This window comes from Etheostoma cragini, chromosome 5 (assembly GCF_013103735.1).
Source record: "Etheostoma cragini isolate CJK2018 chromosome 5, CSU_Ecrag_1.0, whole genome shotgun sequence".
NCBI classification, from domain to species: Eukaryota; Metazoa; Chordata; class Actinopteri; order Perciformes; family Percidae; genus Etheostoma; species Etheostoma cragini.
Window position 1 is genome coordinate 13,155,442 of NC_048411.1, and position 17,685 is coordinate 13,173,126.

Sequence of the window (17,685 nt, forward strand, 5' to 3'; positions counted from 1 at the left end):
CAGGAAGAGGGAACACTTCCGAAGATCGTGTATTGATAAGATGTTTCAGCCTGTGGTCAAAAAACATTTTCAGGTTTCGAAAAGACAGGCGGTCCCTGAGACTTCTGCTGCGTTGAATGGTTGCCATGGTGAAGAGTGAATTTTTTGCTAATCGGCTAAATAAAGTCTTAGTAAAAGTGTACAGTGTATGTTTACACTATAGGCTGTGTCTTGCACGCATTGAGGATTTGTTTACCCTTTTCAAAATCTCAATCCAAAGCTCTGTACAGTATTTAACCATCGGACATTGCTAATTACAACATCACCCAAATGTCATGAACGCTCCATTTACATGATTGGCAGTGCCGCGGTGGTTGACACACTGACCGTGATGCGTTGCAGGTTTCTTGATCTGAGTGAGTCATCATTTTAAAAGTCTATCTTTGTTCTTCCTCCTCTCTTCGCTGCTCTCGCGGCAACTGCAGGAACGCGCCAAAATAAGAAAACACAAGCAGCAGCAGTGACAGTGACAGAGAAAACTAGAGGACTATCCTAAGAAATAACTTCAACATCTTTTTCAAATGCTGCTTTGCTGACAGTCTTATAAAAACGTGAGCGGGAGTTTATTTTATTTTGCCGTGTTGTAGCCCACGGACCGCGGTAGAAGATGGTTCTGCAAAACAGTGGACGGTACAAAGCAGAGCGAGGACAAGGTGGAGGAGACCAGGAAAACCAGTAAGTTGTTTTACCTCACAGACAAACTCATGGCTCATTTTAAATTACTCTGGATAGCCACTATACTGTGTGATACAGTAGAGCACCGAAGTAAACCATGTTATGTGTGTTTGAACCAGGGACGATGGATCTTCCATGTCCGCCCTCAAGCGGCTGGAGCGCAGCCAGTTCACCGACGAGATGGACGCCCGCTTCGGATTCGATAGGATGAAGGAGCCGGGGGAGAAAACAGGCTGGCTGATCAACATGCATCCTGTAAGTCTGTACAGTGTACACATTCGTCATGTGCGGGCTTTTTCAATGTCTTTTGGAGAAAATGGTACTTATAAATGTTACACCGTGCTCCTTTTCTATTTCCAGACCGAGATCCTGGATGATGACAAGAGGATGATCAGTGCTGTGGACTATTATTTCGTACAGGAGGATGGAAGCAGGTTTAAGGTGGGGTGTGCTGTGAGACAACTGATTTAAACTGGTTACCACCTTTTACATGTCCCTTATACTGTAGACCAGTGGTGTCAAACTCAGTTTCACTAAGGGCAACACTGGAAAATTAGAATCACATCAAGGGCCAGACTCAAGGGCCAGACATGTAGAGTTTTTGCTTTTATGTCGTCGAAAAAAATCAAATATCTTTGACTGTATTATTGCATGTCTCCTATGGTCTTCTCACTTACAGTTTGGTTGACAAAAATGTCAAAGAAAAGGCCAAAAGCTTCAAAAATTTGAATTAAGCGATAAATGCCAGAAAAGCAGCATAAACTTGTGACAAAATGTGACAAAACTAGGTGGGCCAACATTTATATTGAATATATATATGGGGGGTGGATCAAAAGTAGTTTGACACGTGTGCTGTAGTAATTACCATGTAATAATAACACATTTCCACTGCTCTAACATATCCCTCCTGATGTGTATCCTGTCTGTAGGTGGCCCTCCCCTTTAAGCCATATTTTTACATTGCCACTAAAAAGGTAAGCCTGTGCCTTTCATTAGGATCTGATGTCGTATAATCATGTTCAAAAACTCTTTCCTTAAACACAACTATATTTCCAGAATTGCGAAAGAGAAGTAATCTCATACATGTCAAGGAAGTTTCAAGGAAAGGTGGCGAAGCTTGAAGTTATCCCAAAAGAGGACCTAGATCTGGTGGGTTTTGTTTTAAGTGGCCTTTGACATCATTGAAGTGTTGCATATCATACAACAAAAATAAAAGCTGCCAAAGAAGACTTATACACAGCAGCCACATAAAAAAACAAAAACTCATTATTGTACAGTTTGTTCTGCAACAAGACAAATGTGTTGAGCTATGCTGGCCTGTTCTCCTCAGCCAAACCATCTAGTTGGACTGAAGAGAAGCTACATCAAGCTTTCATTCAGCACCGTGGATGAGCTCATCAAGGTCAAGCGTGAGATCTCGCCGGCTGTACGCAAGAACAGAGAGAGGGAGCAGTCCAACGACGCCTACACCTCAATGTTATCAAGGTACCACCAGTCCCGTTAGTTTCTAATAAACTGTTATTTCCAGCTTCATATCGATCTGTTGACACCTTTGTTGGTTTTTGCAGCGCCTTATCGGGTGGCAATGTGACCTCAGCAGAGGAAGACGGGATGTCAAAGAATATTTCCGACCAGTTAGACAACATATTGGACATGAGAGAGTATGATGTGCCCTATCATGTGCGATTGTCTATTGACCTCAAGATCCACGTGGTAAAGATAGAATCCTGTCATCTTAATGTTTGAGGAGATCTACGTGTGCGCCCCGTTCTAATCCATTCTTTGTTTTATTTCTCAGGCTCACTGGTATAATGTTCGATACAGAGGCAGCGCCTATCCACCAGAGATTGTACGGAGAGATGATCTTGTGGAGCGCCCAGTATGAGGATTTTATTAATTATGTTGCAACATCTGTCAATAATTCAGGTTCATGTGGGCCGGTGATTTCATAAAGCATTGTTTCTTGCTTGTTTGAGGACCCTGTTGTTTTGGCTTTCGACATCGAGACCACCAAGCTTCCACTGAAATTCCCAGACGCAGAAAGCGATCAGATTATGATGATCTCCTACATGATTGATGGACAGGCGAGTTGTCTTCATAATATCTATCATTCTATCATTAACGTATGTGTCAGTTTTACTGACTTTGTGTTTCTTTTTAAAGGGGTTTCTAATCACAAACAGAGAGATTGTGTCTGAGGATATTGAAGATTTTGAGTTCACTCCCAAGCCGGAATATGAAGGTCCTTTCACCGTTTTTAACGAAGATGATGAGGTAGATACACTGCCGTGTAAATAAAGATTGAAGCAGTTGAAGATATGGTTCAGTATATAAATGTTAATCTCTGTGGTTGCATCAGCATAATAACAATGTAATAACCTGACTTCGGCTGCAGGCGGCTCTCATTCAGAGGTGGTTTGATCACGTTCAAGAAACCAAGCCTAACATCTTTGTAACCTACAATGGTGACTTCTTTGACTGGTGAGCTCTTATTTTGTTGCTTCTAAAAAATTAGACATTAATTACTCATACTATGATGTTTATATCTGACCTTACTCACTTTGTTTCCACTATTTCAAGGCCTTTTGTTGAGACTCGGGCCGCCCTTCATGGATTGAACATGCACAGGGAGATCGGTTTCCAGAAGGATAACCAGGGAGAGTACAAGTCCAGTCAAGCTATCCACATGGACTGCTTAAGGTTTGCGTCCCTCTGCCACTGCTAAAATGATATCAGTGTGGTTTTCTTAAACTACCCTTTGGGATTCTTTTTAGAATTAATGGATTTCTAACATGATCATCCAACCTGCTTCTCCTCTGTTTCAGGTGGGTAAAGAGAGACAGCTATCTGCCGGTGGGGAGTCATAATCTGAAAGCAGCAGCGAAGGCTAAATTGGGCTACGACCCAGTGGAGCTGGACCCAGAGGAGATGTGCCGCATGGCAACTGAGGAGCCACAGGTACAGAAAGAAACTTCCATTTTTACAGCTCAAAAATACAGGATTCAGTTGTTTTAAAAGTTGCCATTTTGTTGTTGACTTTTTCTTTTCTTTACTTTTCTGTTAGACTTTAGCCACCTACTCTGTGTCAGATGCTGTGGCCACATATTACCTGTATATGAAATATGTTCACCCTTTCATCTTCGCTCTGTGCACCATCATCCCCATGGAGCCTGATGAGGTTTGTCTTTGTGTGATAAAGACTGAAATTCCCCAAATATAACATGGTTTTTGGTAATTAATCACGTCTTCTCTTCCAGGTGCTGCGTAAAGGTTCTGGGACTTTGTGTGAAGCTCTGCTCATGGTGCAGGCCTTCCACGCGAACATCATCTTCCCCAACAAGCAGGAGCAGGTCTTTAACAAACTGACAGACGACGGCCACGTCATGGACTCTGAGACGTACGTGGGCGGCCACGTGGAGGCGCTGGAGTCAGGAGTGTTCCGCAGTGACATCCCCTGCCGTTTTAAGATGGTACATCTTAGTTCAAGTTACCAGCGGGTTAACAGCTTTGCTTCACTGGTGTTTGTGGGTTTTTAGAGTGCCAGTTTGGTCTGATGTCTTGACAGAACCCAGCTGCTTTTGACTTCCTGCTGCAAAGAGTTGAGAAGACCATGCGCCATGCCATTGAGGAGGAGGAGAAAATCCCTTTGGATCAAGTCACCAACTTTAATGAGGTAAGTTGACTTTCCATTTTTTTCCTTAGCGGTTCTCTTTTGTTAAGTTTCTCCAATTTGTGTCATTTTGAAAAGTCATCCCAATTACTCTTAGCACTCTCAGCTTGAAGTCATGAAATGTCTTGTATTTTGTCAGGTTTGTGAGGAAATCAAAAAGAAGCTGACTTCCCTGAAGGAGGTCCCAAACAGGATTGAATGCCCGCTCATCTACCATCTGGACGTTGGGGCGATGTACCCCAATATCATCCTCACCAACCGCCTGCAGGTATAAAAAAAAATCTCAATAAATACGCAAGATAAAACTTTTAGAAAAGCATGGAATTCAATACTTTTATTTTCTAAATGTACAGCCTTCCGCTATGGTTGATGAGGCCACTTGTGCTGCCTGTGACTTTAACAAGCCTGGTGCCACGTGCCAGAGGAGGATGGCCTGGCAATGGAGAGGGCAAATCAGTAAGTTAATGTTTTTCATTGTAATATTTTCTGAGACATATGAGTCAAATAATTGAGGTGCTAATAGAGGTGTAGACGCCGATCTTGCCAATATTGCTTCCACAGTGTTCATTTGGGGTTGAATACAGTAAGTTTATTTCTGTCTGCAGTGCCTGCTAGCCGCAGTGAGTTCCACCGAATCCAGCAGCAGCTTGAGTCTGAGAAGTTCCCGCCATTTTTCCCCAACGGTCCTCCTCGGGCCTTCCACACCCTCAACAGAGAGGAGCAGGCCAAACATGAGAAGAAACGTCTGGCAGGTGCTTTCTTTTTCTCTGGCTCCTTAGATTTGATTTATAAGCATTCAAAAGTACTGGTTACTTAAAGCCTAGTTTGATTTGTCCTGTCTTTTCAGACTACTGTAAGAGGGCCTATAAGAAGACACATGTCACCCGCCTAGAGGAGCGAGTCACCACCATCTGTCAGAGAGAAAACTCCTTCTATGTCGACACAGTAAGAGCCTTCAGAGATCGTCGTTACGAATTTAAAGGACTCCACAAGGTATGTTTTAGTATTTACAGAAGTTGAAATAAGCACCATCCCTATTTTGTACACATATTTGTAATTACACTATGTACTTGAAATTCTTCTTGCCCATCGAGATTGTATGCTGTACTTTCTTGTCTTTTGCTTTGCTTAAGGTGTGGAAGAAGAAACTGTCGGCGGCTCAGGACAGCGGAGATGCTGCTGAGATAAAGCGCTGCATAAACATGGAGATCCTGTATGATTCTCTTCAGCTGGCGCACAAATGTATTCTCAACTCCTTCTACGGCTACGTCATGCGGAAAGGGTAGGAGTCAACTTTTTTCACCTGCACTTTTACACAGTCATATGAGCTCTTAAGCCTCAACCGTCAGTGCTGCCTAGTGATAACCGACACTTTGTGCTGCTTTCCATCAGGGCGCGCTGGTACTCCATGGAGATGGCTGGCATTGTGTGCTACACTGGAGCCAACATCATCACTCAGGCCAGAGAGCTCATCGAACAAATAGGGTGAGTGTCATATGGATAATGAGATACTTTATTGCAGAAATTACTTTTTTGGTCAGCGCAAGGTAAGCTCCAGCTCAGAAGAGATGGAGTTGGAAAGGATCCACCACATTGTTAAACAACGTTTCATCAGCAGATTCTCAACATTTGGGCTCGTATCCAAATGCAGTACTGTGCTTACTTTCCTTTGCTCCAACCCCATATTTTAGTAGTAGATACTGTTTACATTGCAAGTCAGAGTTATGATTACATAACTTAATTAACTTCAAACAGCGGTGGAAATCAAAGGATTCTACAACCTTTCTAATATGTGAACGCTATGCCCATTTCACCCTCATCATGCTTTCACTTCTACTTCTCTGTGACTCAGGAGGCCCCTGGAGTTGGACACTGACGGTATCTGGTGTGTCCTGCCCAACACCTTTCCTGAGAACTTTGTGGTGAAAACTAGCAATGAGAAGAAGCCCAAGGTGACCATCTCTTACCCCGGGGCCATGCTGAACATCTTGGTGAAGGAGGGTTTCACCAACGATCAGTACCACGAGCTGGTGGAGCCCGGGTCCATCACCTACAACGTCAGGTCGGAGAACAGCATCTTCTTTGAGGTGGATGGACCGTACCTGGCCATGATCCTGCCTGCCTCCAAGGAGGAAGGGAAGAAGTTAAAGAAAAGGTATAGTAGTAGAGGATTTTAGACTTCTAACCCTGGACGATTGGATGGATTTGTTGTTACCAACATTAGTGTATGAGCAGTCTAGCAAAGTTCATATTAAAAGGGGCAGTGATTATGATGATTCAAGGTTTCTCTTTTCATTTTAGGTACGCTGTGTTTAATGAGGACGGCTCTCTGGCTGAACTGAAGGGATTTGAAATCAAGAGAAGAGGAGAGCTCCAGCTCATTAAGATTTTTCAGTCGTCAGTGTTTGAGGCTTTTCTCAAAGGTACCTCTCTAGAGGAGGTGTACGCCTCTGTGGCCAAAGTCGCTGACTACTGGTTGGATGTTCTGTACAGCAAGGTAAAAACCTGTCATCACATGGTGTAAAATGTCATTCTAGTATTACAACATATTTATTGTTTATTCAATATTTCAAAATACATTATCATTTGCGGAAAAAGCTGACTTAAAAAGAGTCCTTACCTTCTTCACAAAAAGTTGATGACATTTTATTTTACTGGTTTTCCAGGCTGCCAACATGCCAGATACGGAGCTGTTTGAACTGATTTCAGAGAATCGTTCAATGTCCAGAAAGCTGGAGGACTACGGCGAGCAAAAGTCCACTTCTATCAGCACCGCTAAGAGGCTGGCTGAGTTCCTGGGAGACCAAATGGTGAAAGATGCTGGTCTGAGCTGTCGCTACGTCATCTCCCGAAAACCAGAGGGTTCACCTGTCACAGAAAGGTGGCTCCGAAAATAAGCTTTTATAACTCAAACCATTATAGTAGACATTCTTTAACATTAAATATAGGCTATTGTGTAAATATTAAGGTTATACTAATGCTGTTAGTGTATTATTTAGATTTATATTGTTTAAAATACATGTTTGCCCTTTCAAATTGAAACCAAGCGGTCTGAGCAGATTCAAGGTGAGACAGATGACAGGTGTGAGTGGCTGTTTTTGGGCTCGGTGTGTGTTTTTCACAGCAGACAGTTGACTTATGGGGATGCTGTTTCAGACTGTACTACTGTTCAGGGTTCTACACATAAACACGGACTTTGTGGCATCTAGTGACCCTGTTGTTCAGACGCTAACTGTATAACGGCAATGTCCTCGGTTTGATACCGGACAAAGACCTTGTTGCATGTCATTTCCCTCACCCCTCTTTTTCCATCTACACAATATTTTTCCAGTTGTCCAATAAGGACACAAAGTGCCAAAGCAGGGGAAAAAAAACAGCTTTCCATTAAAATACCATCATGATAATAGATGTGAATTTCTGATGTTGGTGGGATCAAATAAATTGATATCAGAGTCGCCTTTCCAATTTTAAATGTTTGTGAAAAACAAGCACTGACTTGGAAGCATTGAGTTTGACACCGATTGATTTGTGTCTATCTGCATCAGAGCCATTCCTCTGGCCATCTTCCAGGCAGAGCCCAGTGTGAAGAAACATTTCCTTCGCAAGTGGTTGAAGATGCCCAGCCTGCATGACTTGGACATCCGCTCTGTGAGTTTTTAAGATTGCATTCACTTAAGACTCAAGTTTTGGTTGTGTGTGAAAATTTGCTTGTGCGCTCCCTCTGACACAAACATTTTCATTTGTGTCCTTTTCAGATCCTTGATTGGAGTTATTATATAGAAAGGTTGGGTAGTGCCATTCAGAAAATCATCACAATTCCTGCAGCTCTTCAACAGGTAATTAATTATACACATTTCATTGGTCTCTCAATCTATCCTAGGCTGACGTACAGAGTCCATTTTTAATTGTTTCTCTTCCTCATCAGGTGAAGAATCCGGTACCCAGAGTGAGGCACCCTGACTGGCTTCACAAGAAACTCTTGGAGAAAAATGATATCTACAAGCAAAAGAAAATCAGTGAGCTGTTCACCAGTGAGGGCAAAAGACAGGTTTGTTTTCTTAAAAGTCAGCACAGTCCTCTGTCCCCATCAGTTGATTTCTCATGGGTTTGTAGAGATTCACTGCTTTAGTCACAAACTCTTGGGATACTGGATTTTTACCAAGCTGAGTTTCCTTTGGTTAGAGGACAGTGTCTTCACCTACTAACCCAACCTCCTGCCCAGTTATGGACTTTTTTTTTACTTTTCCAAATGGCCTCCTCCTTTTTCAGGTGGCCCATCAGCCTCTTGAAGCGGGCCAGGCCGCAGACATAGAGGACTTTGGGAGGCCAGCCAGACCTCTGCAGCCAGCCATACTCATCAGCACGAAGCGGAAGCGGGTGTCTCAGGGAGAGGACAGCCAGGTTGAGTCTCAGGATGTCGAGCTCACTCAGTCCTGGAGAGAGATCCTGGGGCCACCTCCACCTATGGGAAAGACACGGGTAAGCTAGCAACAACAGGCACAAAGTGTTGCCTTTTTGTTGCAATATATTTTAGTTAATTTCCAAGGCCTTCTGAATATACGATTTCACATTTGTTACCTTATTCTGGGATATTACAATACAATTTGTAGGAGGAGCGTCTAGTGTGGCTGCGTTACCATAAGAAGAAGTGGGAGCTGCAGCTGAGGCAGAGGAAGGAGAGAAAGAAGAAGAGGAGGCTGCTGGATGGTGAAGCTCAACCCGTAGGGGGAGGAGTGATCCGAGGCGGACCCACCACCGGCCTGGGAAGCTTCCTCCGCAGAACAGCGCGCAGCATCCTGGACATGCCATGGCAAATTGTACAGGTGAGGCAAAGCCACTCCATTATCATCCGTCAGTCAGTTTAATCATTTGTCATGTTCAGGCTCTCATGTGATGTCGTGTTCCCTGCTTCTCAGATTGCAGAGACTAGTCACCCTGGTCTGTACAAGTTGTGGGCTGTGATTGGACATGACCTCCATTGCATGAAGCTCAACATCCCCCGTGTCTTCTACGTCAATCAAAAAGTCCCAAAACAGGAGGAGGGAGCCACATACAAAAAGGCACGCAATAAGAAAATGCAGTAAACGTCCATTGTAGTTAATATGAATGTGTGGTCATTATAATTTTTTTTTTTTGCTTCAGGTGAACCGCATGCTGCCTCGCTCCAACATAGTGTACTACCTTTATGAGTACTGTGTCCCAGAGGACATGTACCAGGAGCACATCAATGAGATCAACGCTGACCTGTCTGCCCCAGACATTGAAGGAGTCTATGAAACACAGGTATCATATATACACCTCCAGTGTTTTTATAACCTCACTCATGACATGCTTTATGTGTGCATGTGAGTCCAATGTGTTTGCCATTGTATACAGAATGCAGCATTAACACAATCTCTTTCAGGTCCCGTTGCTGTTTCGGGCACTGGTGCAGCTCGGATGCGTGTGTATGGTCAATAATCATGTTCTAAGAGGCCTGGCTGGCAGGGAGGCTGACACTTTTGACCTGGAGCATCTGGAGATGAGGTCCTTGGCCCAGTTCAGCTACCTGGAACCTGGTAAGACTGCAAAATTATCCTTTAGGGATTATTATGTTTTTCTCTCTCATTACCTTTCCCTCCAAACTTATTTTTGCGCTGATATCACAGCATTATGTTTTCTCTCTCTTCTCAGGGAGTGTTCGCCACATATACCTGTATCATCACAGTCAGGGTCACAAAGCTCTGTTTGGCCTTTTCATCCCCTCTCAGCGCAAAGCCAGCATTTTTGTCCTGGACACAGTAAGAATTATATATTTCCTTATTTCTGAGTTATGCTGATACCAACACCAATGCATCCCTTCCCAGCTGACAGAGAACAGCCGTTAAGGTCCGTCTTTATTGTTTCTCCAAAGGTCAGAAGCAACCAGATGCCCAACCTGACTAACCTCTACACAGCTGAACGCACTGCTCTCCTGGAAAAGACAACTGAGGAGCTCCTGCCTCCAGAGAAACACAACTTTGAGGTCCGAGCTGAAAATGACGCAAAGGCCATTAACCGCGCTCTGCAACGCATACTGCTAAACTACAAGGTAAAACACACTGGAGCTATTTAGACACCTATAAACTAAATACATTATTTATGTTCAAGTGTCTGCTTTGTGTTGCTGATTACAGGAGGAGCGCCGTGGGCCCACCCTCATTGCGGTGCAGTCAAACTGGGATTTGCGACGGTTGGCAGCAGGGATGCCGGTGCTTGAGGAGTTTCCAGTTGTTCCAGTACACGTGGTTGATGAGATCAGCTATAACGTGCTGGACTGGCAACGCCACGGTGCCCGGCGCATGATCCGCCACTACCTCAACCTAGACAGCTGCCTGTCACAGGCTTTCGACATGGCCAGGTACGAACTACACACTTTTCCCCACTGGCATGCTTACTTGGTTGCTGTAGTCTATAATAAATTATATTTTCTAGTTTGGAATTTTTATTGAAAATGTTCAGATTTTGTCTCCATAAACAAACATTTCTTGAAACATTTTGAATCTTTAAAAACTTGAATGAAATATCTCTCTCTTTCAGGTATTTCCATTTACCTGTGGGGAACTTGCCTCAGGATGTGTCCATCTTTGGCTCAGACTTGTTTCTGGCAAGACATCTACGGAAACACAACCACCTGCTGTGGCTCTCACCCACAGCCAGACCCGACCTCGGAGGAAAAGAGGCTGATGACAGTCGTCTGGTAATGGAAAGTGATGACCGGGGCTCTGTGGAGATCAATGCTCAGGGGTGCTATTCCACGGGTACTTGCACACTTAATTCGATTCCAAGAAGACTCATCACATTGTAACTGTACACGTTGTGAAGTGCCTTTCTCTGTATTTACGGACGATCACGTTTCTGTTTCTTTCAGTGTGTGTGGAGTTGGACCTGCAGAGCCTGGCGGTGAACACCATCCTCCAATCACAGCATGTCAATGACATGGAGGGCGGAGCTAGTCTGGGTGTCAGTTTTGATGTGATCCAGCAGGCCTCGTTGGAGGACATGATGTCAGGGAACCAGGGAGCCAGCGCTCTTGCTAGCTATGATGAGACTGCTCTCTGCTCCAACACCTTCAGGTACAAACATCTGTAGTGCATGACTGTTTAAACCCACATGCATATGGTCTAACATTACAGGTGTGAAAAGAAAGCATGTGATGTTTTGCTCACCTCTGTGTTTGTTCTGTGTTGTATGAGCAGGATCTTGAAGAGCATGGTGGTCGGATGGGTCAGAGAGATCACCCAGTATCACAACGTGTATGCAGATAACCAGGTCATGCACTTCTACCGCTGGCTGCGTTCTCCCAGCTCTCTGCTCTATGACCCTGCACTGCACCGCACACTGCACAACATGATGAAGAAGGTGTTTCTACAGTGAGTGTCACATTGTCTTCTGTTAAAAACATCTATTGTATATTTAGTCTTAAAAGCTTTATTTTGAAATAATATTAAATTTAAAATTGTGTGTAATGGATCAGGCATCTGTTGATATAAGAGAGCATTTAGAGTCTTCTTTCTCTCATTCTGCTGTCAGGTTGGTTTCAGAGTTCAAGCGCCTGGGCTCAACTGTGGTGTATGGAAACTTCAACAGGATCATGTTGTGCACAAAGAAAAGGAGGATAGATGATGCCATAGGCTATGTAGAATACATCACCAAAAGGTCAGACATTTACCCTCTGCAGGTCTGAAGAGTTTTTTCTTCTTCATCTTTGCATTGTAAAGCAATGTTGTCACTTGATTTTTGCTATTTGATTCTGTTAATAAATACATGTATTAAGAAAATGATAATAGATACAAATAATATTAATGTTGTATTATCTTCAGTAGTCTGAAGTAAAAGCCCAAACACTCAAATTAGATGGAAAACAATTATTACCCATTAGAACAGTTGGTCAGAGATGGTATTGCGGTCTTCATTATGGAAAGTGAATCCTATAAAGCCATCTTAAAAGAAAAGAACCACCCATTAACCTAATAGGGTTAATAATAGTAAAGTTAGGTAGCCTGGATGCCAGCCAAACGTAGCTGCGTGCACAACATTCAAGGTTTGGAAGTTCTGACTAGAATCTGAGTAAGATGGCGTCAGGCTAGTAGCTTGGCCAATTTGTCAATAAATCAATAGTGTAACAAAAAACAAAAATCTAATGGATTTATGTTAATTGGAAAATTCAGTGGTTGCACCACATCAGTGCAGCATTATACCAGCATTTCTGAACAATGCTTTTAACTGAATGGTCAATATTGCGAATGATTATTTCTGAACATCTTCCTATGTTGTAATGTCTTTTGAAAGGACAGTTGTCATGGAAATCAGCTTCCTAATTGTTTTTTCTGTAGCATCCACTCCAGAGAAATCTTCCACTCTTTGTCCATCTCTTTCTCCCGATGCTGGGAGTTCCTGCTGTGGATGGATCCGGCAAACTACGGCGGCGTAAAGGGCAAATTGCCCGCCAGCATCATGTATGGAGAGGTAATCCTTTGCAATGTCTGCCTTAGAATATATTTGCATTGATTAAAGTAGCAGAACACAGAACTCATGTCTCCTCCATGGCCCTTTTTTAGGAAGGAGCCGAGCAGAAGAAAAAGAGCCGAGGGGAGGGAGATGGGGAAAGCAGTGATGATGACGACGAGGATGAAGCCGTTGTGGAGGAAGATGAAGGTGATGGAGAGACAGACGATGTAGAGGAGCTGATTGAGAGCAACTGGAACATCATGCAGTATCTGCCCCAAACTGCCTCCTGTCAGAAATACTTCCTCATGATTGTCTCAGGTAAAAAAACATATTTACACAATAGCTTTGTTTTTTCTTTTCTACTGAGTCTTACACAAACTTTCCATGCCAGCCTACATTGCAGCCGTCTACCACAGCATGAAAGAGGAGCTGAGACGCAACGCTCCTGGAGCAACGCCAGTCAAGAGACGAGGCGGCAGCCAGGCTTCCCAGCAGGCCGGGGGGGATTTGAGTGCTCTTCCTGGTAAGATGCTGTTTAGAAAGCGCCTTTAGTTACTTAAGAGGTGCCTTGTATTTTTTCAGGAACTTCTCATTACACTCATTAGAGTCACCACAGACTAGTGTCTGTTACTCTTAAAGCTCTAAAGGGGAACTTTTAATTGTATTTAGATAGATTTACTGACAGATGCTGGGGATAGAATGATTATGTAGGGTATTTCACACTGTTCCTTAAGGTCTCCTTATAGGTTCATGAAACATTGGTTGGGCTACAAATGGCCTGAGTGTTGTTCTATGGGCCCTAATGCAACCCTGTGAAAAGGCCCAGGATGAAAAGAGAGGATTTCTCCCTTATATCTGAGTTATTTAAACAAACAATCAGGAAAATAAACGGCTCTTGTCCATGCGTCTCCTATTAGAGCTCCAGCCAGCTCACAGCCGAGCTTGTGAAGGACAACAGGCCGGGCTGCAAGCCAGCGCCTCTGGCAGGCACCTGCCCGCTGTCATGTCACACTATGGAGCTTGTGAAGTCCAACATTTGCAATTAGACATTAATTGTTGTAAAATGGCACATATTTGAGATCTATATAGATGATTTCTCGCTTAAAAAAAGTCCCAGAAGTCTTAGCAAGACTGGCCTCAGATCATAGGTTTGTATGTAAATGTTGGGGCGGTACAAAGGTACGGACTAGAGCCAAATAAAGCACAGCCACCAAGTTGACGTCAACTATTAGATTTGTTGAGATTTGCCCGTTTTCAGCAGCAGTTTTAAATTGTGAGATTTGCATAGGAAAGCGGTGTCAATGGGACTATATGTGCCTTTTTTACCCACCGAACTGTCGTAATTCAACTATGACAAGGTAGACTCGGTTTTGCATTCTATCACCCCTTTAACTCTCCCCCACAGGAATGATCTCCTTCTCTCAGGAATATGTGTCTAGTGAGCTGACACAGAACTTTTTCACCATCACTCAAAAAATCCAGAAGAAAGTGACAGGTAACAGGAGTGTCAACCAGCCCTCAGAGATGTTCCCCGTCCTTCCTGGATCCCACCTGCCACTCAACAACCCAGCACTGGAGTTTATCAAATATGTCTGCCAGGTATATTACTAAGTACACAACTTACAAAGCTCTTTTTATGTGTTGAACGTTGTCAGGATTTTCCTCTCACCACACAGCAATTCCATCTTTTGTGTGTCCAGGTCCTTTCACTGGATGCCAACATAGTAAACCAGGTGAACAAGCTGAAGAGAGACCTCCTACGCCTGGTGGACGTGGGAGAGTTTTCCGGGGAAGCCCAGTTCTGTGACCCGTGTAACTCCTACATCCTGCCAGAGGTCATCTGTCACCACTGCAATTTCTGTCGGGACCTTGACCTCTGCAGGGACCCATCTGTGGCACAAGTGAGAGGAGGAGCACTTATAGGAATAACATGTAATGCTTTTATTACACCTATTACAGTTAGATAAACTGTGTTTTCCTCTCAGGATGGATCGGTTTTGCCTCAGTGGTTCTGCTCCAACTGCCAGGCACAGTATGAGACTGAATCTATTGAGATGGCTCTGGTGGAGGCTCTGAAGAAGAAACTGATGAGCTACACTCTGCAGGACCTGGTGGGTAAACAATGCAGATACTGTACTGACAGCATTAACCATCCTAAAAAATCATAACAGCTTTGAGGTGTCAGTTGACCTAGTGGTTAATACATAGTTTATAAACTGTAATGTTTAAGACCCAGTTACAAATTTCTCAAACCCAAATATCAATAAGGTCCGAGCATATTATGTTATGTCTAAAAATACAGTTTATTTGTATGAAAACCCCAAAAATTATTTACGGGCCCACTGCGTGCGTTATGACCATATGGTCAGTGGTGGCCTAGGGGTTGAGGAAGCGAGCTTGGGGACTAGGCGGTCGCCACTTCAATCCCCAGACCAGCAGGATAACATCTGGTTCCTTAACCCCAATCGCTCCAGATCAGCTGCTTAGTGGCTAGCAGATCAGACTGCATGAATCTGGAGCTGTGTAATTGTGATTGTGAGGTTGTCGTTGCAAATGAGACATTGTTCTCAATTGTCTTAAATAAAGGTTAAAAAAATATAACAAATACTGACAGAGATGGAAGAAATCAGTCACAGACAGTTTTGTAATAAAAGAAATGTAAGTTCTGTTAAGATTAAGAATTTTTCGTATCGTCTTTCCAAATATTAGAAAGTATCGATAATGGTGATGAAGATTTTAATCTTTATCAATACCAAAAGCAGTCTCCAAAATGGTATCAATATCAATAAAAAAACAATCCCCATCCCAGTCATCACCCTCGCTCTCCCCATGTTTAGTGTCTGTATCTCTACTGTCACTATCATAAATGGAGCCAAAAGAGCTTAAAAAGAAAACAGAAAAAGGAAAACAAAATATCAAAAGAGGACATCTATTCTGTGAATCTCTGTTGCAAAGGTTTCATAGGTACCATCAGTCTCAACTAATTAACCTATAAAATGTTATAGTGAAGAACATCATTAATGGTCTGTTATACAACACCTGATAATTGTCCTAAAGCTGCCTAACTGCTAAAAACTCTGTGATTTTAGGTGTGTACCAAATGTAAAGGAGTGAAGGAAGCTAACATGCCCCTGTACTGCAAATGTGCCGGAGACTTTGACCTCACTTTCCCAACCAAGGTTTTTACTTTTAATTACATTACATTTTCCAATTTAGTGATAAAACCGATTGTTCCCATGTTCTCAAAGTTATTTTTTCCATTTTATAGAGCTTCTCTGAACAGATCACGGTGTTTCGGAACGTAGCGTCCCACTACAAAATGAGCTTCCTGGGCGAGACCCTTGACTGGTTGCTTGTCATGAGCCCACATATCAGCCAGAATGCTCACTGAACGTCACATCCACCACAGAGATCCAAATATCCTTCAGCTGCATCTGTGGCAACTACTTCTCAATCTGGGAAAACACTCAATTCTGAAACCTTTCTGCCCTTGTTCAGCAGCCTTGATAATGTCTGTTTCTATGCTGTTTGGTGGTTTGTGATCAGGACACTGGTGGGGCAGCTTGAAGGAGAAATATGTGGACTGTAGATATGTCTGAAGTCTTGATTATGTCATAATATAATTATGTACGTTTGTGAATTAATTTTGTTACTGTTAATAAATATTTTTCAGAGTGTTTGTACAGTGAGCCTGAATGTTTTTACTGTTTAATTATTGTAGATAGTGCTGTAGAAATGGACTGAAGTTCTGCCTCAAAGGAAAAAGCATTAACATCCTGAGTGCTACTCTGGGGCCCTTTTAATCAGCTGTCACATGTCATCTGAGCTTCCTCCTCACTTGGTTACTAATATGTCTGTTATGCCTTGGGACCTGAACTTCTCCGACTTCACCTCCATTTTCTTCTGTCAACTGTCAAAAGACATGTCTGATGTTGCTTTATTGCAAGTCAAGGTTTTCATTGGTCTGGCAATTGTGAAGATAGTTTTGGTTCTCTTTTTTAATTTTTAAGTTTGATGAACTATCGGGCAAATCTGAACCTTAAAGTCTTCATCAGTCTTTTAATTCAGGCTGAGCCGTTTTCACAATGACGATATGAAAAGATCAGGGGTTTCTGGCTAATTGAGAATTCAGTTTTTTACTATTATAGAACGTGTTAAAATCTTTTGGTGATTACTTTGAGCTGGTCTGGATCAAAATGACCCTAACCCATGCACATCCATCACTTTAACCTCATTGCCCCACAGATGCCTCACTTTGCCTGCTGATGGGCATCTCCCAGACAAGAGTCTGAAATCACATTTCAGACTCTAACAGACACAATTAGATTGACGTCCTAGAGCTTCTCACTGACACATGCCGTACATATAAGTTGATAGATTAAGGAGAACTTAGAGAGCTTGTGATTAATCTTTTAATCAAAACCTAGATCAGACAGCAGTTATTTATCTTAGAGGAATGGATTAACATACCAACTACACTTTTTATATTAAAAAAAAATTCTTGTTTTAAGGACATATACAGTACGCATATTATTTGCTTTGTATTGTGCTCTTCCTGTCTTTTTGACATAATGTTATATGAAAAAGAAGCATGGCAAAACCTTGTTTTATGTTTAAAAATGATTCACAATCAGTGACAAACAATAAGATATAACATTCTTTGGATGGACTATTTAAATGTCATAAACACAACTTCTAAACTGAACTGTGCTCCTCCAACCACCAAGGTAGATATCAATCCATTAAACTTTATTCTTAAGTCATTTTTCCCCGCTGACGTTTGCATTGCTCTCAAGCGTCCCAGTGGATTCACACTTCCCCACAATCTTGTT

At 42.8% G+C, this 17,685-nt stretch overlaps 1 protein-coding gene across 1 annotated transcript; it reads left to right on the forward strand.

The window, feature by feature from the left end:
- The first annotated feature begins 455 nt into the window (after positions 1–455).
- pole (polymerase (DNA directed), epsilon) lies at positions 456–16,532 on the forward strand. The gene is made up of 48 exons (XM_034872779.1): positions 456–714; positions 834–969; positions 1,075–1,155; positions 1,644–1,688; positions 1,771–1,863; positions 2,045–2,199; positions 2,283–2,427; positions 2,513–2,593; positions 2,691–2,798; positions 2,878–2,988; positions 3,110–3,195; positions 3,295–3,414; positions 3,540–3,672; positions 3,779–3,892; positions 3,972–4,184; positions 4,280–4,387; positions 4,524–4,652; positions 4,738–4,840; positions 4,990–5,136; positions 5,232–5,377; positions 5,518–5,666; positions 5,777–5,869; positions 6,237–6,539; positions 6,686–6,881; positions 7,051–7,265; positions 7,930–8,032; positions 8,140–8,220; positions 8,310–8,432; positions 8,654–8,863; positions 8,995–9,207; positions 9,301–9,444; positions 9,527–9,667; positions 9,789–9,942; positions 10,058–10,164; positions 10,278–10,454; positions 10,540–10,763; positions 10,943–11,163; positions 11,274–11,478; positions 11,602–11,775; positions 11,936–12,061; positions 12,739–12,871; positions 12,964–13,171; positions 13,245–13,376; positions 14,259–14,452; positions 14,554–14,754; positions 14,839–14,964; positions 15,943–16,032; positions 16,122–16,532. Exons 1-48 carry the CDS (start codon positions 647–649, stop codon positions 16,242–16,244), a joined length of 6,888 nt encoding a protein of 2,295 aa, XP_034728670.1. The 5' UTR covers positions 456–646; the 3' UTR covers positions 16,245–16,532.
- The last annotated feature ends 1,153 nt before the right edge of the window (positions 16,533–17,685 follow it).